This window comes from Balaenoptera borealis (assembly GCF_965194805.1).
Source record: "Balaenoptera borealis genome assembly, chromosome: 7".
In the NCBI taxonomy this organism is placed as follows: domain Eukaryota; kingdom Metazoa; phylum Chordata; class Mammalia; order Artiodactyla; family Balaenopteridae; genus Balaenoptera; species Balaenoptera borealis.
This window is the reverse complement of record NC_138864.1, coordinates 12,692,487-12,716,320: the sequence shown is the minus strand read 5'-3', so window position 1 is coordinate 12,716,320 and position 23,834 is coordinate 12,692,487. Positions and strand designations below refer to the sequence as shown.

General features: G+C 52.5%; 1 protein-coding gene across 2 annotated transcripts in view; it reads left to right on the top strand.

Moving 5' to 3' along the window:
• ADCY1 (adenylate cyclase 1) overlaps nt 1-23,834 on the top strand; it is a gene marked incomplete at its 5' end in the record, with an annotated part of 131,093 nt that overhangs the window by 38,407 nt on the left and 68,852 nt on the right. For both annotated transcript variants that reach the window (XM_082400198.1, XM_082400199.1), the window contains 3 exons: nt 1,774-1,892; nt 8,618-8,729; nt 23,306-23,433. In XM_082400198.1, the coding sequence (XP_082256324.1) occupies nt 1,774-1,892; nt 8,618-8,729; nt 23,306-23,433 (359 nt within the window). The remainder of the gene's footprint in view (nt 1-1,773; nt 1,893-8,617; nt 8,730-23,305; nt 23,434-23,834) is intronic.

Genomic DNA, 23,834 nt, shown 5'->3' with positions numbered 1-23,834 from the left:
GAAGCTTCCAGGGGGTCCTTTGATGGTGGCCCGAGTGAGTCCCCTGTCGAGTTCCCTCCACCTCAGGACAGCTGGCCACCTGCAGAGGCCCCTCTCCATGGGCCGTGCTCGGGCTTGTCCCCAGAGGCCCCTCTGCTAAGGAATGGCCGACGTCCTCCCATGCAGGCTCAGGTCACACACCAGCTCCCGTGCCCTGGGCAGTGGGGCTTGCTGTCCCTGAGGCTGTCCCCGAACACACGCTCGGACTGGCACTTCTGTCTCAGAGGGTCCTCTCCCCGTGTGGCCGTGGACAGCTGTGGTCTTGCGATGTCCCTCCTGAGTGTGGAGGTCTGTCCAGCCTGGAGCCGCGTGGGGACCACAGTGGGTGGGCGCCCAGCATAGACACGGGCCTCGCTCAGGACCCAGGGCCCCGGCCACAGCCTGGCTCGCCTGGGCAAACACGCTCGGCTCCACCTGGCATCTGGCGGGCCTGGGCCTGGCCGCCCTCCTCAGAAGCGTATGTGGGGATGCGTCGCCTGGGGACACTCTTCCAGTGCATCAGGTACAATTTGTCACCTGGAGCCAAGGCGGTCGAGCCCTGACACCCACACCCCAGGCCGGGAGGGGGGCTGGGCTTTCAGGGTCTGTGACTGTTGTCCCTGCTGCTGCTCTGATTGTCCTTCAGAGGATGTCACGCGGAGGAGCGTCTGCTCCCGGGCAGGGATGTGGTCTCACGCTGCAGGGTGGCCCTGCGGTCCAGGAGGGTCTCCGGGCCTGGTGGCTGCACCCGGACCCCGCGCCGGGGGTGGGGAGATGCCAGGCACCCACGTGGCCCCACCTGAGGCCCCTCCACTCACCGGACAGGCCGAGGCCCAGGGGCTGCTGGAGGGAGGGAGGGGCTTCCTGTGCCCCCTCCCTGCCCCATGTTCACCCTTGTAAGTAGGATGTCCTACCTGATTCCAAGCAGGATCTAAATTCCGTTCTTTGTTTTCTTTCTGAAGCAGAGTGGGAGGGAGGGGCTGTGAAAGGGATTGAGGGAGGAGTGGGGCCTCACTCCAAGTGTCTAGAACACGGTTTCTCAGATACAGTGTGGCCAGTGGGGCTGAGGCCAGGGGCGGATCCACCAAGAGGAGGAGAGGTGGAGGCCAGAGGAGGAAACCAAGGTCCAGAAAGAGCGACAGCGTCCCCAGGGTGGCACGGCTCCTGTGGATAAGCCCAGACGTTTGCTCCATCCTCTGGTGGGGACGGGGTGGGGAGGAAAATGTTTGTCTCCCGCAGATCAGGGGGAAATCAGAAGACAAGACCGGGAGGAAACGCCACACTATATCCAAAGCCACTCACCTCTGTGCGACCATGGGCCCCTGTCTGTTGGGGCACAGGTGCTTTCGTAGCCCACCTCGAGGTCCCTGTTGGGGCCGCGCTGGACCGTGGTGTGAGGAGCGAGGCAGGACAGGTCTGCTCGGAGGCAGCGACACTCCCTTCCTGTGACCCACTGCTCGCCGAGGCTGGGGCGCACGGGCGGGCCGGGTGTTCCGGAGGCGATGCTGGCGCCTGCCCAGCGCTGTGCGAGCGAGTTACCTGTGCAGTGACAGTCCGGGCCTGCGCGCACGACCCACCGAGACTCGGGCTGGGAGGGTCCGTGGGACTGGACCACGTGCCGGTCATGTGTGAGGAGGGTCCGAGGCCCCTCGTGGAGGGCAGCTTCTCGGCACCAAGGTCACTGGGGTGGGCGTGTCAAGGAATCACGGGTTGTGGGGAGCTGCCGTGTCACGTGGGCCTGTCTCTCTTGTCCAGGAGCGGCTGCTCATGAGCCTCCTGCCCCGGAATGTCGCCATGGAGATGAAGGAGGACTTCCTGAAGCCCCCGGAGAGGATTTTCCACAAGATCTACATCCAGCGGCATGACAACGTGAGGTAGGGCTGGCACTGGCCTGGCCCTGCCATGGGCCTAGGGAGCAGAGGCGGGAGGTGATGGAGGTGGGAGGGGATGGAGGAAGTGGAGGTGATGGAGGTGGGAGGGGATGGAGGAAGTGGAGGTGATGGAGGTGGGAGGTGATGGAGGTGGGGGGTGATGGTGGAGGTGGAGGTGATGGCAGAGGTGGGAGGGGATGGAGGAAGTGGAGGTGATGGAGGTGGGAGGGGCTGGAGGTGGGGGGTGATGGTGGAGGTGGAGGTAATGGCAGAGGTGGGAGGGGATGGTGGAGGTGGAGGTGATGGAGGTGGGAGGGGATGGAGGAGGTGGAGGTAATGGAGGTGGGGGGTGATGGTGGAGGTGGAGGTGATGGCAGAGGTGGGAGGGGATGGAGGAGGTGGAGGTGATGGAGGTGGGAGGGGACGGTGGAGGTGGAGGTGATGGCAGAGGTGAGCAGAGGGCCCTAGTTTAAGGGAAGGAGGGAGCAGGTGTGGGTTAGGAGCCCAGGTGAGCACTTGCCCAGCAGGGAAGCAGCTCCCACAAGGGGGGTGTGTTGGCTTCTCGGGTGATGCATTTCACAGCTGCCCTTTCCCATTTTCTCATTTCTTCACCTTCTATTTCTGTGTTGGCTAGAAAGGGTGGGGACTCTGCTCCGAAGCCAGGCTTGGGCAGTGGCCATCGGACTGGGAATTTGCCTGCATCAGGTTAATAGCTGAGCATTGTTCGAGTTGGTGCCAGGCTCTGGGGTAGGCGTTCTTCTCACTCTGTTCATCTCATGGCAGCCCCAGGAGGTAGGGATTGTTATTCCCACTTTACAGGCGAGGAAACTGAGCCCTTGGAGTGAATCAGCTTTCCCTGGGCACTCTGAGGTTTGCTTGTTTGTTTTTAAAGATTCTGTTAAAAAAGCAATTAATTGTATTATATCATGCATTCCCTTTTAAAGTACCTGGAATAGATAACAGTGTTGCTTGTCTGGGAATCATATCGATACTTTACGTAAGTGTCACTCAGGCAGGAGATGGTGGTTTGAAGGACCCAAGTGCTCTTCCTTCCTGCTGTTCTTTCTTGGGTGTTGGTGTCAGGCCTCCCTGGCCCCCGGACCCCTGCAGACACAAAAGGTTAAGAAAATCCTGTCCTGTCTGCGTCGAGTGCTGCAGACTGGGTCCCCGTGAGCTGGTGCTTGTTCATCTGAAATGAGCCAAGGCCCACTGCTGCCAGACCCTCCCCATCAGGGTCCAGGCTGCCCCTGTGTGTGCGTCAGCGTGGCTATCAGCTGTCTGGTGATTGCCCTCGCTTCTGCTGTTGTGCTTCTTGGTAAGGACCAGTTTTGTCCTCCTACAGAGGATGCTGAAGCTGAATGGGGTTAAGGCCTGATGTGTGGGGTCAACATTGAAGCCCAGTCAGGAGAGGTCACTTGGTTCTGTTTAATGTCCTCACACCCTTGACATCTATGAGCACTGTCACCTCCACTTTACAGATGAGCAAATTGAGGTTCAGCAAAGTCAGGTGAGCGTGCAGGACTCCCTGGCCAGTGAGTGATGGGACTGGGGCTGGACCTAGGATTGGCTGATGCTGACGTTTGCCTCTTGTTACTGGGTAAGGACCTGATTGAATGACCAAGCTCCCTGCTGAGAAGACCAGACTACCAAAACAGTCCAGGGAGTACCTTGCCAGGGCAGAGCATCTGCACACGGCAGGGAAGGCATCAGACATCAAGGGTCTTCTGGGGCTGCAGGTGGAGGTGGGCATAGGGCATGGGCACCCAAGTGCCTTTCCCTTCCTCTCCTTTACCTATAACAGTACATACAGATGTGGTGAGTTACAGCTTCCCTTTGCTGCTGAAAAATCTCCATCCATGTCCCCTGCTGGGCCAATGTGCTGGGTGCAGGCAGGACAGCCCTGAGATAGGAGAGGAAGCTGAGGCTCCCTGTCACAGATGGTGCCAGCTGCACCCTAGCCCTTCTGGCCACCCTCCATCAGGGTTCAGAGACATCTTTCTACAGCCCAAATATGAACATCTCATTGCCCTCTCTACAGTCCTTATTATGTCCAAGCCCAGTATGCCATTCACAGCTCATAGCAGGCTGATGCCATTGGGAATAGTGGAGTGCTGTGAAAATCCTCTCCTATATAGAAACAATGACAACACTGGAGAAAATGGTCAGAATCAACACTGTCAGAACACTGGAAATTAACCAAAGTTTTGCAAAAATCCAGGAATGTTTTTTATAAGAAAACAGATAAATCTTGGTAGGAACAGTGAGCTTTGTGCAGTTTTAACTTGCTCTCTTCCATCCTCCCATCTCCCAGGTCCACAATAGCTTTGAAAACCAACGGCTGCAATCATGATGAAAACTTGCAGCCTGGCAGCTGCTGGAGGGGACAGAACTGGGTTGGCACTCTTTCAAAGCCCCATTCTCAGGGAATTACCATTATTTGACTGCCTGGAAATTCCCTGGAAAACCCCACTCATGGGCTTATCTCTATTCGACCTGACTTCATTCAGTGTGAATAGCCTTTGCCTGGTACATTTGTTGAAAACAATCAGTGGCAATTGTTTAACATCATAGCTGCCTTAGGCAGTGATAACAGATGAGGCAAGCAGCAAGGTAATCAAAAAACTTAAATGAAAAACTGAGGAATGAGGTGTCCATCAGGGACTTTGAAAGGAAATATTTCTGGGAACCAGAAGACCATGTACAAGTGTAGGGATGTGTGCATGCGCAGGAAAGACCTGAGAAGGCCCTATGCTGTCAGCTCTGGCTGATCTTGAGGCTCTGTGCAAGCAGGAAGTGAAGGCTAAGGCAGAATTGTAATCCGCCTGGCTGAGTGTTGGAAGCATGACCCAACATGCATAACCCCATTGTCAAAGACTAAGAGACTTACTGGCTCCAGCCACCTAAGGAAATTTCTGTCTGGTCATTACCTGACCACTAAAAGAACAAAGCAGAGACTTTAGTGGCTTCACATACCAAAGAATACAGACTTTACAGAATTAGTTCAGAAAAGTCACTAAATAAACAGCAACATAAACAAACAGCAACAACAACAAACCCTGAGAAGGGGGAGCGGGTATATTTTTCAGAGTTGCTACATTATGTTTTCCAGTTTTCAATAAAAATATATGAGACATGCAAAAAACAAGATTGCATGGCTTAACAGGAATAAAAAAAGCAGTCAATAGAAACTATCCCAGAGGAAGCTCAGACATTGGACTTATTTGACAATACCTTTAAAATCAGCTATTTTAGGTATGTTCAAAGAACAAACCATGTCTAAGTAACTAAAGGAAAGTATGAGAGTGATTTCTCATCAAATAAAGAATACCAATAAAGAGATAGAAATTATAAAAAACAACCAAATAGAAATTGCAAATTTGAAAAATAACTAAAATTAAAGATTCATGTGGGGCTTAACAGCAGATTTGAGCAGACTGAAGAAGGAATCAGTGAATTTCAAGATAGGTCAATTGAGTTTATCCAGTCTGAAGAACAGAATGAAAAAAGGATGAAGAAAAGTGAACAGAGCCTCAGAGACCTGAGGGCCACCATCAAACATAGCAACACACTCCTAATGAGAGCCCCAGAAAAGAGGAAAGAGAAGAAGGGGCAGAAAAAATATTTGAAAAAAACAATGGCCCCAAATGTCCCAAATTTGATGAAAACACTAACCTACACATCGGAGAAACTCAATTAGGATAAACTCAAAGAGAACCACACCTAGACACATAATAATCAAACTGTCAAAAGCCGAAGACAAGGAGAGAATCTTGAAAGCAGGAAGAGGGAAGCACCTTAATATAAGTTTTTAACAGATTTCCCATCAGAAACCATGGAGGCCACAAGGCAGTGGGGTGGCATATTCAAAAGCTGAACTGAAAAAGACAAGAATTCTGTATCCAACAAAAATCACAGCAATAGCACCTGCTGTTCCCTCTGCCAGGAATCTTCTCCCAGTGTCTTCATGGCTCCCCCTCTCTTCCCTTCAGGACTCAATTGTCAATCTGACCTGCTCAGAGCTCCATACCTATCTTCCCTCCTTCATTTTTCTCCATAGTTACACTCGTCACCTTTGACATACTGTGAACATGCACCTCCCCTGACTAGAATGGATGCTTCTGGAGGGCAGTGACGTTTGAATCTTTTGTTCACTGCTAAGTCCCAAGCACCTAGAACATTGCCTAGCGCATAGATCCTTCAATAAATATTTTTGTTGCATTATAACCCTTACAAATTACTGTAAGTAAGCAATTGTTGAGCTATTATCAGGTGCAAGGTATTACTCTAAGTGCTTTGTTAATCCTTTTAACCCCTCACAACCTACGATTTGGACTCTAGTCTTATTCCCATTTTAAAGATGGAAGGACTGACATATGAAAGTGTTGGATAAGTTGCCTGGAGTCCCGTTGCTGTAAATGGTGGAGCTGAACAACCCTACTGGAGTCCAGGCTCTAACCACTGCCCCCCCTCCTGCCTTTCCTGCGTCGACACTCGGGAACCTCTCATCCTGGAGACTTGTGCTCCACCGCTTACTGCTTGTACTCAGGTTCCAACCAGTCTGCCTCTCTCAGCTTTTGATAAGTCATTACACGGTTTCTCACTCATCTTCGTTTCCACATGCTATTTGTACTTCTGAATCAATCCCCTCTTCCTTTCTTCCTTCCTTCTCACCTCCCTCCCTCCTTCCTTCCTTCCTTGTTTGTCTGGATAATCCCTGGGGAGGACTGTTCCAGCCTGGCTGCATCCACGAAGTGGGTGTTGTGCCTTCCTGCAGAATTCCAGGCTTCCCATATCATTGCTTCCCTGTGCTCTGTCCCTCCCTCCTGTGAGCTTTCTTCCCCGGATGTTGAGCTCCTGAGGACAGGGACGTGGGGTGTAAGAGATCGTCCACGCATGTTTGCCTGTGTGCATGGGGGATGTTGGGTGCTTCAGGGGTGAGGTTTCCCGCAGGTAGTGGAGGAGGACAAGCAGGGCAAGCCCTGGGGGTTTGCTAGCATGGGGGTGGGCAATGCTCAGTTGGTTTTTGAGGAATGAAGTGAATGGGCAGAGGCTGAGAAGCCAGTGGACAGAGGAAGGCCTGTGAATGCATGGCTAGTTATAGAGGAGGAAGAAAACACAGTGGTTCCTCAGAGATGTAAATGAGCCTGAATTTTATACCAAAACAGAGGGGAGAAAATCGGTGTTGTCTCTCTCCGCCCACTCTTGCAATCCCTTTTCTTAGCTTCTCAGTATCAGTGACACCTCTATATCCTAGACACCCAGTTTTTACTCATTCATTCATGCATAACACACATGCGTATCCCCCTTGCTCTGTGTTCGGTGCCGTGGGATGTGTAAGCTGGGTCTGCGTCCTCCGGTTCCTCACAGTCTCTGGGGAAAGCTGCCCTGCAGGTAGAGGATTATAAGTGGACATTAGGCTTGTCACGGGGTGAACACAGCATCTTTCCAAGCTGGGGCAGGGCATGGTTGACATGGTGGGGCAAGGGCCTCATCAGGGAGAAGCGTCTCTGAGATGTAGGTTCCTGGTCCCTGCCTGTGATGTGGGTCGCTACTCTCTGGCATGAGGTATTATTGAAAATGCAGAACTGAGTTAAGGTCTGGCATCAGGAATTTTAAGATATGAACACAATTGTGTAAAAAGAACAAACTCCTTTAATTCCACATCACTTTCTTCATTTATACCAGAGATGCATGTTTAAGTCTCACAGACCCCTCCAGTGTACCATGTGTGTGATTTCCCAAGTCTCACAGCTGAGGGTGCTTTTGGCTGCAGGTGACAAAAGTTGGCCATGCAGCGTCTTCAAGAGCGAGGGGCTCTCTTTCCCCTGGGGCGAGAGGTCCAGAAGTGGCACCTGGCTCTGGTCCAGCAGCTCCGTGATCAGGCCCCATGGCCTCTCCCAAGTGGGTTCCGTGGGGCACCTCGTCCTGAGATAGGCCCCTGATCCCATCTCCCTCGTCCCTCACATGTGGGAGGGTCAGGGTGCTTGAGGACTCGTCAGGAACCCCAGCCTCTCCCAAACGTACGGCTCGGGGAGGTTCTCCGTTGCCCTGCCTTGGTCCTCATTACTTAAGCCTTTTAAAGTCTTTCTAGCATCCAGGATGCTGGCTGTGTGCTATGGGTAGACAGTGAATTGTTTAGACTGACCCAGGTACTGTAGTAAACGGACGCCCAGCATATAAGAGAGGTTGCCCCGCCCTCATAGCCGGCTGAGGGGTGACCCTGCGCACAGCACAGGACTCCCGTGAGGCTCTGACGGGGCCTGGGCCTCAGTTGCCTGCATCACCTGTAGGGGGTGTGGAGGAGGGCTGCTTATTCCTTAAGAGCACGTCACTTCTGCTCACCTGCCACCAGCCCCGGCCCCGTCACAGGGCCACCTTGGGAAAAGGGACAGGCCTAGTGGGCATTGAGCTGCCCCCTGTGTCTGGGGGACACTGAGTACAGAGACAGCATGTGGTGGTCACTGCTGCTGCCCTGTGTCCTGGGAGGAGCTCTGAGTGGCCCCAGCATTTCCTCCCTCTATGACCAAAGAGCCCCCCCGGCTTCTCCCAGCCTCAGTCTTCTCACCTGTGAAATGGGAACAGCAGAGCCTTCCTTTTCCGCTGCTTGAGGAATCAGCAGGGGGCTCTAGTTTCAGGTGACACGCGAAGGTAAGGTCTGTCTGAGTGGCAGGAGCCTGTCCGTCCGTCCGTCGGCGGAGGAGGGCAGCGGGCACCCCTTTGTCTTGCAGCATCCTCTTCGCCGACATCGTGGGCTTCACGGGCTTGGCCTCGCAGTGCACGGCCCAGGAGCTGGTGAAACTCCTCAACGAGCTCTTCGGCAAGTTCGACGAACTGGCCACGGTAAGCGCAGCCGCTCCCTTTGTCCGGAGGTTAACTTGAGTTGCTCCTGGGGTGACGATGTGCCAGGTGGATCCCCGTGTTGGAGATGTGACCTAGGCTGGATGGGACGCGGGGTTCACCTGTTGTTTCAGCCTCACTGTTCGCTGGTTCCTTCCCTGGGACCTGAGCGCCGCCTTTGCAGACAGGACGACGCTGCACCAGCACAGGCAGCGCCTCCAGTGAGGGGCCCCGGCAGCACGAGGCACCGGCTGAGTTGTGTGGTCTTGCGTACGGGCCGCCCTCCACCTTCTGTCCTGTGCCAGATGTCGCTTGGGCTGGCCTTGGCGGAGGGCTCTTTGGAGCAGGCCTGGGCTGCCCTTTTCCGGGCCCCGCTGCCTGGACTTGAAACTTGCCTGCTGGGGGTCAGTGGGTGACATCTCAGGAGGCCCAGCCCCCTTGCTCGCTGCGGGCTGAGCGCCAGGGTTTTGAAGTCTTCCTGGAACAGGTCACATCTAAGGCCTGCAGAGGTCAAGCCAAGGCCAGGCTAACAGCCTCGCTTGCAGCATGCAGGCCTGGGACTCTGGCACCCACCTTCCCTGCCCTGCCAGGGCATGGGGGGCACCCAAGGACATGGACAAGTTCACCTTCTCCTTCAGCCTCACTCGAGGTGGACACAGAGGCCCCTGAGTGGGTGGTTATGAGACGGAGGGAGGGAGGGAGGGAGAGAGGGATGGAGGGAGGGGTCGGCAGATTCTGTCGAGGTCAGACTCCTTCTCAGAGAAGGTGACAGTTAAAGCTCTTGGAAGGAAGAGTGAATGTCCCCTCAATGAACAGGGTGCAGAGAGGACCCCTGGCTGGGCCTGGCTTATGCAGTGGCCAGGAGTCATGAGGGACATTGGGTGTGTGTAGGGGGCTGGGTGGTGGGTACCGCGTGGGCCACAGACTCAGGCCGGCCTCTGCGCAGGACACAGAACACCAGGCCCCGGCCTTTGCTCTCGACTTGCAGGAAGAGTGAGCAGCGGTCACAGTGGCTGTAATGTCGTTTTGCTGGGCATGGAGCTGCCTGTCCTCGAGGCCCTGGCAGCCTTTGTCCGCGTGGCCACTGGACTTGCTCCCGGGAGCGAGGCTGTGGTCTGGGCAAACACGTGCCACCTCGCCTTCCTGGGAGAAGGCCTCCCGGTCGTCCTCCTGCGGACAGGGCTGCTTGGGGTTTCAGGGGAGCACAGAAGAGGCGGGGAGGGCATGAGTGTGGGCTGTGCCCGTGCGTGGGGCTGGCTGTAGGGCCTCCAGCACCTTTTGCCTTTGGGTCAGGATGCGTGTTTTGTCCGGTGCAGGGGGTGACTGGCGGCCGGGGGCTCTCACAGTGCTGCTTGGGAGCTTTCTCAGGCCTGCTGCTTCCTCCCCCCTCACCAGGAAGCTTCTGGACCAGGGTCCCACTTGGCCCGCCAGGGCCTCTTTTCTCAGCATCTGCTGCTGACGGGAGGGCCTGTGCCCTTTGCCTCCTCGTCCGATTCTGTCTTCCCAGCAGCTTGAGGTCAGCATCATGGTCCCCGAAGGATCAGGGCCAGGTTTGGTCAGTGATTCATGGTGAGCAGTGTCGCCTGCCCCTCTGCTGTCCCTGGGAGACCCCCCCTGCTCCAGGTCTCTCAGGACATAACCTGCTCCCCAGCCCCAGGAAGGCCCAGGAGTCTTGACGGATTTTCCACTGGTCCTTTGTCAGATACCTGATTTGCAAATATTTTCTTCCCCGCTTTGGCCTGTTTGTTCATTTGCTGACAGTGTTGTATGAAGGGCAGAGATTTTAGTTTTTATGCAGCTCAGTGGTCACTTTCTTCTTCTGTGGGTGTAGCGTTCCCAGAGGTGGGCAGTCCGCTGGCCGGCCCCACCTGTGCTGTGTTCTGTTGGAGCAGACGCAGGGCCCACCCCTTCCAGGGGCTGGAGAGATGGGCCTCCCTGGGTGGGAGAGCATGGGCGGAGACGGTGCCCCGGGGACACCCAGGTCTTCGTTCTCAGGATGAAATGTGTGATCTGGGGGCTCCCTGTCCTGTCCTCTTCCTCCCTAGAATACAAACTCCATCTGTCGCTTGGCCAGTTTCTTCTGTTTTAAATCAGCTGCAGGTGTGAGTGTCACCTTGAGTTCCAGGCCTGTGCCTTCACCCTGGCCCTGGGGGTGCCTCTCGGGCCCATGTCCCAGCTGTGACATCCACTGCCCCTTTCTGTCAGCACCACACCCAGGGTGCACATGGCAGGGTGTCCACTGGGCCTTCTGGGACATCACACGTTCCCTCAAAATGTCTCAGTGTTCCATGTGTTTCCTCAGATTGTTACAATTTGCCTTTTTTTGTTCTTAAATTTATCCCTAGGTATGTTATTCTTTTTGATGCAGTTGTAAATGGGATTATTTTCTTAATTTTACTTTCTACTAGTTCGTTATTAGTATATAGAAATGTGACAGATTTCTGTATATTGATTTTGTATCCTGCAACTTCACCGAAATCATTTATTAGTTCTAACAGTTTTTTGATACAGTCTTTAGAGTTTTCTGTATATAATATTATGACATTTGCAAATAGAGACAGTTTTACTTCTTTTCCAATTTGGATGCCTTTTATTTCTTTTTCTTGCCTAACTGTTCCGGCTGGGACTTCAACAGTATGTTGAATAAAAGTGGTGAGAGTGGACATCCTTGTCTTGTTCCTAATCTTAGAGGAAAAGCTTTCAGCTTTTCACCAGCGAGTATGATGTTAGCTGTGGGCTTGTCATACATGGCCTTTATTATGTTGAGGTATGTTCCCTCTATACCCACTTTGTTAGACTTTTTATCATGAGAGGATGTTGAATTTTATCAAATACCTTTTTTGCATTCTATTGAGATTACTATATGATTTTTATTCTTTATTTTGTTAATGTGTTTGTATCATATTGATTGATTTGTGTATGTTGAACCATCCTTGCATCCCTGGAATAAATCCCACTTGATCGTGCCGTGTGATCCTTTTAATGTATTGTTAAATTCGATTTGCTGATATTTTGTGGAGGATTTTTGCATCTGTGTTCATCAGGGATATTGGATAATTTTCTTCTTTTGTGCCGTCCTTGTCAGGATAATGCTGGCCTCGTAAAATGAATTTGGAGGTGCTCCTTCCTTTTCTGTTTTTTTGAGAGTTTGAGAAGGATTGGTATTAATTCTTCTTTGAACGTTTGGTAGAATTCACCAGTGAAATCATCTGGTCCAGGGCTTTCCTGTATTGGGAGTTTTTGATTACTGATGCAGTCTGTTCAGATTTTATATTTTTTCATGATTGAATCTTGGTAGATTGTATATTTCTAGGAATTTATCCATTTCTTCTAGGTTGTCCAGTTCGTTGGTGCATAAGAGATTTTCTCTTTTATTCACTACTAGGCTCTTTCACCAGGACACTTACTAGTGTCTGAGATGTTGGATTAGATACTTTTATCAAGGGATGTGCACACCCTCCAGAGAACAGGTGCTGCACACACTGGAGCCTCATGGTGGGTTGACTGGAGTAAGAGATAGGTGTGTGTATGTGTATGCCTGTGAGTGAGCATGTGTATATAAATGTATGTGAGTGTGTGTGTACATGTGAGTGCATTGTATATACATGAGTGTGCATGAACATGCATGCAACTGTGTACACGTATATGTGTGCATGCGTGTACATGAGTTAATATGTATGTGAATAGGTAGGTGTACGTGTGTGTACATGTGTGTTTTTTTGTTAGATTTTTTTTCCATCTATGCTCCTGAAGGATATTAGTCTGTGGCTTTCTTTTCTTATGTTGTTTTTTTGTGGTATCAAGGTAATGCTGATCTCATAGAAGAGTTGGGGAGTATTTCCTCCAGTTCAATTTTCTGGAAGAGTTTGTGTAGAATCAGTATTACTTCTCTCTTAAATGTGTGGTAGAATTTACTGGTGCATGGAGTTTTCTTTGTGGAAATTTTTAACTACAAATTCAATTACTTTCAGTAGGGCTAGTCGGGTTATTTATTTTTTTCTTGAATGAGCTTGGTGTTTTCTAATCTTTCAAGGAGTCTGCCCATTTAACCCAAGTTGTCAAAATTATTAGAATAAAGTTGTTCACACTATTTCCTTGTTATCCTTTTAATATTTGTGGAATGTGTGGTAATGGCACCTGTCCCATTCTTGATTTTGGTGATTTGTGTCTTCTTTTTGTCTCATCATTCTGGCTACAGATTTATCAATCTTATTAATTTTTTAAAAAGAATTTGCTTTTGGTTTCATATATCTCTGTTTCTATTTTATTAATTTCCTTTATGTTTTTTTATTATTTTGTTTCTTCTGCTTATTTTGGTTTTCATTTGCTCTTCTTTTTGTAGTTTCTTAAGGTAGAAGCAGAGACCATTGTGTTTTAGATCTTTTTTCCTCTTCTGATATTAGTGTTTAATGCTGTGAACTTCCTCTGAAGTACTGCTTTAGCAAATTTCTGATATGTTGTGTTTCTATTTGTGTTCAATTCAAAATACTTTAAAATTTTCCTTTTAATTTTTCTTAGACCCATGGATTATTAAGACATTTGTTTTTTGAGGCAGTTTGCAAAGATCTTTCTGTTTTTGACTTCAAATTTAATTTTATTGTGGTTGGAGAACATACTTTTAAAATTTGAATCCTCTTAAATTTATGGCCCAGAATATGGGCTTCATTCATTTGTGTGGTCTATGTGTGGCATATTTCCACGTTTTATCATTTTTTCTGTTTAATCTCCTCTAATGTTTCTTTTTCTCTTTTTTATTTTATACATTTATTTTTTAAAATTTATTTATTTTTGGCTGCATTGGATCTTCGTTGCTGCACATGGGCTTTCTCTAATTGTGGTGAGCGGGGGCTACTCTTCATTGCGGTGTGTGGGCTTCTCATTGCGGTGGCTTGTCTTGTTGCAGAGCACGGGCTCTAGGCGCGTGGGCTCAGTAGTTGCAGCATATGGGCTCAGTAGTTGTGGCTCACGGACCCTAGAGCACAGGCTCGGTAGTTGTGGCACACGGGCTTAGTTGCTCTGCAGCATGTGCGATCTTCCCGGACCAGGGCTCAAACCCATGTCCCCTGCATTGGCAGGTGGATTCTTAACCACTGTGTCCCCAGGGAAGCCCTCCTCTAGTGTTTCTTGCAGTGTGGGCCTGCTGGTGACAAATCCTTTCAGCTTTTGTATTTCTGAAAGAACTCTTTATTTGGCCTTTATTTTTTTGAATTTCTTTTTGCTGGGTATAGAATTCTAGGTGCAAAGGTCTTTCCCCCAGAACTTTAAAGATGCTGCTCTTACTGTCATCTTTCATATTGTTTTCAACAAGAAGTCTTCTGTCAACTCTTTGCTCCTCTGTATGAAATGTCTTTTTTCTCTGCCTGCTTTTAAGATTTTCTCTTCATTGCTGGTTTTCAGCAGTTCGATTTTGACACGCCTAGCTGTGGTTTTCTTCAGGTGTCTCGTGCTTGCAGTTTATGGAGCTTCTCGCATCTGTAGTTTTCATAATATTTGGGGAAAAACCCTCAGTCACCGTTTTACAAATACTTTCCTATGCCCCTCCTCCTCTTCCTTCAGGAACACCAGTTTCACCCACGTCCGGATGATGATCTTGTTTTATTTTGGGGGTTCTTTTTCTTTCTGTTTCACTTTGGACAGTTTCTACTGCTGAGCCTTCAGGTTCACTAATCTTTGCATCTTCAGCGTCTAACCTGCCACGTACCATCCAGTGAAGCTTGCAGCTCAGACATGATAGTTTCATTTTGGATCTTTTTTCTTTCTCGTTGAGGTGATTCTGAGGAAGCTCAAAATTAAAATGGCCTCATTCCCTTCTAATTTATTGCTTTTTTTCTCTGTTCTTTTGTGCATTGATGTTGTGTGTTTTAAACATATTTTCACTCTTAATCTGCTGGTGTCCTGTTTTGATGAGCACCTGGATGTGTTTTTCTCATACGTGCTTGTTTTGTGTCCAAGTGCCCGGTGAGGAGGGTGTGGTGACCCCAGGGATCCAAACCCATCCTCCTTTACAAAGGTATCTGCCGGGCAGTTGAACAAACACAGAGTGTGTTTGTCTTGGTCTCCACAGGAGCTGACGTTTTATTTACCCCGATCCATGGCTGATGACCACAGACGTGCACTATGTTTTTGACCTTTCCCCTATTTATTGGATCCATTTTAGATTTGTGTTTGCTCTGATGTCCGTGTGTATTTGGCGACTGGCCGCACCCTTTGGGTTTATGGAGAAGCACCTGTCCCGGGCTCAGCCCTGCTCCACCACCACCTGTTGGGGACGGGGCCCTTCTCTGGATCAGTTTTCTCTGCGGGAAAGTGAACTGGCCGGACGAAGCAGACGTCCCTCTGGCTGGTTCAGGAGGTGTGGGGCAGCGTGGAGGGTCCTTGGTGTGCCCGCTACGGAGACGAGCCTGAGCCCCAGTTGTCCTCTTATCAGCAAGGCCACCTGGGCTGGTTGTGGCCCCCTCCTCAGGGGTGACAGGCAGATGAGAACACAGTCCTTAGCTCTGGTCCTGACCCCAGGAGTCCTTCAGGGACTGTTTCCAGAGAGAGCTTGTCACACTGTTGTCAGTTCTCAGTCCCGAGGTGGCAGTTGCCTGGCACAGGAGGGGCATGCATTGGATTTAGGATGGTGCCGGTGGTGCCCGGGGCCAGGAGGCTGACCCACACGCATCATGGGTGGTTAGCGAGCGCGGACAAGTGCGGGAGGTATCCCCTCTCTGGTCCGAGCATCCCTGGGGACGCTCAGAGTCTGCTGAGGGGCTCGCCCTGGGGATGCCCGCCCTTGGGCTTGGCCAGTCTGCGCTGTCTCTGAGCTCGGACGCTTCGTGAGCCTTTCTGGCCCATGAGGACCGGACACCGAGGGGCTCCTGGACAAGAGTGTAGGGAGTGCAATTCCTGAAAAATGACTCTGATGACCTGTGTTAGTGAGGACATTATTTTTCAGTTATTTGTGTTATTCTGGATGTTTCTGAAAGGGACCCATGGAAGCTGGTCCAAGGGCAGAGCTCCCTACCCAATTCCGAGCTACTCGGGTGTGTGTTCAGGTCCATCCTTCCTGTCTCCCCTCATCCCTCCTCCTCTTCGGGAGACTGTCCTTGGGCTCATTTCAGAGGGTCAGGCCTTCCTGCTCTGACACCCTGGTCCCGTAGCTGCGCAGAGTTGGCCGCATTCAGGCCTGACACATGCTCGTGGGTCAGTTGTGACTCTGCTGGACGGTGTTCCTTTAGCAAAGCCACCTGTGCACCTGCTGTCGGGCAGGGGCTGCTGGAGCCCAAAGACAGAGTCAGGGAACTTACAGCCAGGGTACTTACAGCTCGGGTGGGGAGACCTTGAACCAATTTTGCAAAACCAGGATTTGCTGAACGAGGTGTTTGCTAGAGTGTGGTCAGGATGTAAACAGACATCGTGAGCACAGCCTGGAGGGGTGGCGGTGGGGCTGTCACCAGAACTCAGCTTGGAAAACTGACCCAAAGGAACGACTTTAAGTGATCAAATAACATATAGAGTAGAATCCCAATTTTCACACTGTGTGTGCACACACTTACGTGAGTGCCAGAGAGAAAAGGCTGGAATGAAATATTCCAGAAGAACTGTGGTTATTGCTGAGTTGTGAGTTACGGTGTGTAATTTTCTGAACTTTCTGCATCCTTGATGATGAACCCGGATTTCTTTAATTATCCCTTGATGAGCAGGGAGTAGATATTGTTTCTTGAAAAGCCAGTAGATGTTTGGACTTTGAATGAGTCTGTCATTTGTATCAGGCCACCTGTGGAAACTCACCACCCTGTCTGCTGGGAGGAAACCTTTATTCAGCAGCTGCGGTGGCCCAGGTCCCTTGGTGGGGAGATGTGCTCCAGGCAGAGGGAGGAGTGAGGTGTGGAGAGCAAGGCTCACTTAAGGCCTGAGTGGGGAACAGTGGTGGAGGGAGAGACAGGGTAGCCTGAATGGGACCCCTGAGTGCCGTGCGGAGGAAGATGTGGTTCCTCCATGTATCACCAGGGAGACGTGTGTTCATAATTGGGTTCAGAAAGCAGCTGCCAGGTCCCTACTGTGTGCCAGCATTGTCCTAGGTGATAGGGCTGCAGCATGAGTAAGTCAGATGTAAACCCTGCCCTCGAAGGTTTTAGAAAATTCACACGAGCACAAAGGTAGAGACAATAATGTAACACCCTCTCCCCAGGCTCCCACAACCCATCCTCGACAGTAACTAACGTCCGGCCAGTCTTGTTTGGTCTGCACTCTCCCCCCCAAGATCCTGCCCATCACCGCACGGCACGCTTGTATCCTTGGTGAGTAGCTCTTCCATTGAGCCCGTTACGGCCAGCACCACCTCAATGCCCCTGTCGCACCCAACGGCACTGACTGCAGTTACAGATTCCTGAGTCTGGCTCTGGGCTTGGTCACCCTGCTCGTCTCAGACATGTCTCTTCTTCAGAGCTGGTTTGTTCCAGTCGGGATTCACACGAGGTGGACGCATGTCTGGATTGTACCCTTGGGTTGGGTTATGGAGGTGACAGTCATGACACAGAGGCTGATGCCACAGAAGGATGCTCTATCACTCATGGTTCCCGAGAGGAGGGGACACACCAGGCCATCCAAGGTCACAGGGGACCACCGGGCGCCCAGGTTGGCAGAGGGGGCTGGGAGAGCAGGGCGGGGCTTTATTGGCGTTTCCACGGGCAGAGGCGACAAGCAGACGCAGGGCTGGACAGCGTGGATAGTGAGGGCTCTGGGCTGGCGGTGTTCCCCGCGGTCTGGTCCCCGCCCTGGTGATTAGGGTGGGGACAGTGGCTGGAGTGTGAGAGCCCGCAGAGGAGATGTGGCCTCTGATCCGCCGGTGTGATAGGAACAAGCCGTTGTTTGTCTCCAGGAATTAGCCAGCCCTGCGCCGTGCGGGGGGAGAGGTCATCGTTCCCTGCCAGCGAGGCCCCCGAGATGTCAGACCTTCATAGGACACAGAAAACAAAAACCGGGATGAATACACACGTCGTATTCTGTGGCTATGCCAAGTGTTTCTTGGTTTTGGTTTTTCCTTGTTAACGCTCCTGCCCTTTGTGGCGGCTCAGCCCCAAGGTTGGGTGTGTCCCGTGCTTCTCCTGAACCCGCAGACCTTCTCTACCTGCCTTAGATCCTGGGCTCGCTCATTTGTGTTGACAGTCCTTCCCTGGAGCGCAGTTCGGTCCCCAGCTCCCCCTCCTCCACTGGCCTCCTCCCTCCAGGGCGTGTGGATCTGAGGTTCCCGTGTTGTTACCCATCTCCCATGACACTGCACCCGAGGGTCACAGCAGCTGCCTCGAAAACTTGACCCATCAGTGTTCACTCTGGTTGACACAGTGGTCGTTTTCTGATCCTGTTGTTTCCTCTGCATTTATTGGCTTGTGGTTCTTTAAAAACGAAGAACATGTACTCGTCAGCTCTTTGGTTATCCTCAGTGGATGCTTGATTCTTTTCATTTCTTTATCAAGTTTCAGGACTAGAACCCTCCAAAGGGGTGAGACATGCGCTTGCCTCCTGCCTCCTCGTGACTCAGCCCATCCCCTCTGAGCATGGTCCTGCCTCACACACAGATGCGCCGTTTTCCAGAAGCCCTAGTTTCTTTCATTGGGAAACGGTTTTTCCAGCCTGTAATCTGGGTGGTCTCTGGTCCTGGGACTTTACAGGAGACAGACATGGAAGATATGTTTTAGAAAAAGAAAAATTCATGAATGAATTCTCAGTTCATATTGATAGTTCCAATTCACTTAACTTCACTCCTGTGATTCTTATATTTGTGTCCCTTTTCCTTTGATGCTGGAAACCCTAATGACAGTAATAGAATATTTTTGTTTCATCCTTTTATATACAGTTGATTCAAAATAGCATTACCAATGTTATTCCCCACAATAAGACCATTGAATACAATCTAAGGTTTCTTTAGTGGTTTCTCTCGTTATCTTGCCCTTGAATTACATCCCACTAGATATACAGTCAAATACGTGTCTCCATGTCACTTGTGAAACCACTTGTGAAACCACTTGTGAAACCACTTGTGAATTGTGCTACCAGTGTGGTCACAGTTATTTCATTTTGGTTTTATTTTTAGGCATTGCTGTTCCAAATTTAGTTTTTCTTTTTTAAGTACATCAAATATTTGCATGGCTCTGTCCCACAGTGCAGACTCTGAGGCAAGATATGTGGAAAGAGGGCTGACCTCCCCCCCCACCATCGCCCCCCGCCCTGTGCAGTTAGGTGTCTGTGCTCTGTTTGGGGTTGCTCCTCCACTGTTCCTTTTGGATACCAGGAGCAGATGTGTACATGTGACTGTTTATTATTGGAGAGTGTGCCTCAGTGGGGCCCGTTGATGTCTCTTGGTCGTGGCTGAGGCTGGAGAGACTTCTGGTCCTGAGTTAAGGTGGCTGGTCTCTGCTGTAGGACAGATGTCTGTGCGTTCTTGGGTACCAGCTCAGTTGCTCCGGTGTGGTCCCTCCCTGTGGGCAGGAAGCCCTCGGAGCACAGGGTCCTCATCTCTTCCCTTCGCTTATATCCGTGGTCCTTGTTGCGGTGGATGGAGCACGTGGGACTCAGTAAAAGGAACTGCAGGAATGATCTGTGAAAATTGAAGTTGAAATGATTATGTGTCCTACTTTCCAGCGATAGCCGTGGTTTGTATTTTGGTGCATTTCTTTTCAGCTTTGTGTGGACGCAGCAGGTTAAACACTCAGACAGCCACCTAGAAGGAACATTTTCTAAAATCTCTTATTTTGTTTTCCCACTGATGGCCCAGTGCCGTGCAAAGTTAATATCACTTGGCCAGTTGGTTTTGGATGCTGTCACCTGGGGATCAGGTGCAGTCACTGGATCATTTCAAGCTCTCTCTCTGCACCTCCCCTCCCCCGGGGGTGCCACCAGGTCTTGGGAGCTCCCCAGCCTTCCCAGAAGCCAGCTGCAGTGCGGGGTCCACATGATGGCCTCTGACCTCTCTGGACCCCGCTGTTTCAGGGCCGGCCTCAGAGGGGTTTGGGCATCTTCTGGTTCTGAAGTTGCAGTGGCTCTTCCTGATCCCACTGAATTCTCTGCTTCTTCCCTGGTCCAGGGCTGGGCGGGCAGGGTCACAGAGCCCTTGAGTGTGGGAGTCTCTGCCGTCCTCTCGGGCAGGGCCAGCCGGGTCCAGAGTTGACCAGCGGGCCTGCAGACCATACCTGGGAAGCAGAGGAGACCCTCCTGCCTGGATCCCCCGGCAGCCCCTGTGCTGCTCTGAGGGGGCTCTGTCCATCATGTCCTGTCACTTCTGTCCCTTCCAAGCAAGCCCCGCCAGCCCTCCTCCTCCGTTTTCTTTCTTTGCTTTGGCTGGGAAACAGCTGTTCAGTTGTCACAAACGCTCCCTGCGGGGGAACTCCAGGCGCTGGCTTTCAGTATTTACAGGGAAGATGTTGTTATCTAAAACACCAGAAGCGATGGAAAAGATCGTTTTTTTGGTCTCTTAAGCTTGTTAACAAAAGTCAGGAGAGTTGAGATTAAAAACAAGGGGACGGGTGAGCACTTCACTTCCCCAGCCTGTTCTGAGCCCCGGAGGGACTGTCTCAGGATGGTCGCCAACGACACATTTGTCGCTGACGGGCTGTAATCATGCTCCTGTGTGTGTTGGCGGGTCCAGCGGAGGATGGCTGCTCTCTAGAAAGCTCTCCCCAGAACACGGTGGACCTCATCTACCTGTGAGCCCGCGGCTGGATGTCACTTGCTAGATGCCCCCGTCCTGACCTGCAGAGCAGCTGTGCCGGGCAGTAGGGGTCCCTCCTGAGGATCGCCAGGGGCGCCACTTGCCTTCGTCACAGTTGACACCTTGTTCTTCAGCACCTCCTGTCCTGAGGGGTCGGCCATCGGAGATCCCACCCAGCCCCACGGAGACTCCCTTTTCTGTGGCGGCCACTCTGAGTCTCTGTGTCAGATATGACAGTCGGGCTCATAGGGAGGCTGTTTGGGGGGCAGCCCCACCCACGGCCTCTGATTTCCCTTGAAATCTGATGGCACAACTGCCGCGTACGACCTGCCCGTAGGACTTATGGCCCATTCACACGCACACACACACACGCGCGCGCACACCTGCCCGCTCAGTGGCCTTGTACCGAGCACCTTCCAGTCGCGGGGTCAGGCGTGTCGGGGACACGCACAGATGAACAGAAGCCTGGGCTTATGGGGCCTGGAGGTGGCTGGGAGCTCTGCAGAACCAAGCTGGGGGATGCAGGGATGTCCGCAGTCACCCACCCTCAGCGTCCCCCGGAGACGCCGATGGGTGGGGACACCTGTCATCCTCGAGGTCCCCAGAATCAGGGCTTGGTGACTTAGAAATCTTCTGCAAGAATGCTGCCTACGTAGTGTAGGTGCTGTCACTTGTGCGGGCTCCTCAGAGGGAGGGGTCTGGGTCACCAGATGGACAGCTGGTGGGGGGGGGGCTGGACGAGTCGGGGATCGTGAGCTTTCCACCGAGGCTCTCTGCGCCTGGGGAGGGTCGCGCCCCTGGCAGTGGACCTGCATCTCATCCTGGGCGCTCGGGTCTAGTGAAGGCAGCCCGAGTGTGAAGATGGGGAGCGGATGTATGGGGGGAGCTGCCCCTCGCTGGCCTGCACGGTGTGTCCTGGCAGTGACGGTGGGGACAGGTGAGGACGGACACTCTAGAGGTGCCAGAAGAGAGCCCGGGCTGCCTGCTAGCCTGGAGAAGCCTGGCCGGCTGCCTCCCAGGGGCTCTGCGGTGTGGACGTCTGCACCAGGCCCTGGGCTCCCAGACTCTTGTCACAGGACAAGTCAGCCCCGGCACGGCCTGCCCGTGGGACGCCGGGAAACAAACCCCTTCTGCAGACCAGGAGGCTGGTGTCCTAATGGTTAAGTGGCCGCCCCTGGTCTCTTGAAGGATGAGTGGCCGGACCCTGGACCTCCCTGAGGCCAGCTCCCCATCCACAGGGGGAGCTTGTGGGGCTTAGGATGGGGAAGACCCAGTCACTGGGTTTTCCCAGAGACCACCCGACAGGTGGAAGTGACTGCTCTTCTCCTCCCCTTTGACCGACTGCCCCTACGTTGAGGGAGGCCCAGGGCTGGGAGGAGCTGGGCACCCAGCCGTTCAGTGGCCTGGGCCATCTCTCAGGAGAGCAGCAGGGTCGCTGGCCCGTGTTTCTCTCCGACCCTCTGCCCCGGTGGAAGAAGTGCGGGCCGTGTGTGAGCCCGTGGGTGGTGAGGGCTGAGAATTCTCATCCCAGGGCACTGTGTGAATTCACAGCATTTGAGAAAACCTGCAGGAGGTGGCTCATTTGTAAGAAACCAAAGAGCAGAATTAAATACAAGCCGTAGAATGTGTTCTCAGAGTAGGGTCGGCAGAGCTCTGGGCTTTACAGGACCATCCGGGGGGCTGTCCATCCCGGGGGCTGGGAGGTCCGTCTCATCCACGGGCAGGCTGCGTGAGGCCGCTCTCCTTCACAGACGTGCACAAGCTCAGGAGACACGATGTCATGAATGGTAGAACAAAGCATCCAGCTGTCTCCTGTCAAGACAGATACTGGAGACTTGCAAAAGTGAGAATGATGCCTTGCTTCTCATTTGTTTTTGTTTGGGGAAATGTCATAATTTTTCAAACAGTGTGTTACTTATGTTAATATGTAATGGATTTGCTATTGTTACTGTAAATGCATTAACACATTTTAAAAAAATCTCTCAGTTGTAGCTTCTTATGTAGTAATAGCCATAGCTGTAACCTACTTACATGAAAACTTTTTGTGAGGTCCTCAGTTATTTAGGGGGGGTTTGAAGGGATGTTGAAAACAAAATGTTCTAAAACTGCCGTTTTAATGCTGTCCTTGAAATAAAACTGACCGTCACCATCATAATCATAGCTGACCCCAATGGACTGGTGCAGGAGTGGTGGTAGTAAGCGTCTGACATGTCTCTCTGTCCTCAGCACGAGGGCGAGGTGGGCGCTGGCGTTCTCACCTTTGTGTAGGTGCGAGAGTAGACCTTCTGCAGTGTCGGATGACTCCCCGAGGTGTTCCCTGTGGGTGGTGAGGTCTGGGCTCAGGCCCCGGCTGCTGGTTCTCTGGGGAGAGCTGCTCACATGGCCTGTGGACCTTGACTCTGGGTTAAGCCACGGGCACTCAGATGCGTGCGGCCTGCCCTTCCCGGGCTGGCGAAGGAGTCTAGCATGTTCCAGAAGGGCCAATCACATGGTGCTCCAAGGACGGGGACTGTATCAGCCCCTCTCGGGAGAGGGGGCCCCTCCTTGGGGAGAGGACCTGGCTCCCAGGCTTGGGGTGACCTCCCCTCCTTGAAGGGCCTGTGGGGTTGGCCCGGTGATCTGAAGGGGGCAGGGGAGGCGGACCCCCGCGTGGGAAGAGGCTGAGCGCGGCTAGCGGGGACGGCGTGGGGTGCCCCAAGGCGACCCTAATCACAGCCATATAGGGGCCACCTGCCCTCCCGAGGTACCCTGCCCGTGGGAGAGCCGCCTGGGCCCTGGTCTAGGTCGGGCCTTGAGCTGAGCGGTCAGCGCACCTGGTGGCGGCAGAGGCGCAGGTGCTCGGGCGGCCCCAGGTGCGTCACTAACATGCCCTTTGCCCTCTCGCCCGAAGGAGAACCACTGCCGCCGCATCAAGATCCTGGGAGACTGCTACTACTGCGTGTCTGGCCTCACTCAGCCCAAGACTGACCACGCCCACTGCTGCGTGGAGATGGGCCTGGACATGATCGACACCATCACGTGAGTGCCCTGCCGTGCAGGCCCGCCTAGTCCTGGCCGGCGTGTCCGAGGTGGAGCACCTGTGCCGGGGCTGCAGAGACCCAGAGCCACGCGGCGAGGAGCTGGGTGGGGAAGTCCCGCCTGCTCTGGGCAGCTCTGCCTCTGTGATCACCTTCTTTGCATTCTGTGGGGACTGCACTTCTTTGTCCACGGTGATCCGGGGTATTGCCAGCTATGCATTAGTCAGGCCAAAAGAAATGACCCTTTGAGCTTAGCCGGATAAGATGTTCAAGGAGTCGATTGCGGGAAAGGGTCGGCTCAAATCCGGCCACGTTCCGGTTGACAAGGAATCACATGTGCTTGTCCACGCGGGCAGGTGACCAGGTGTCAGGTGCTGTCTGTGGAGAGAGGGCTGGATGGAG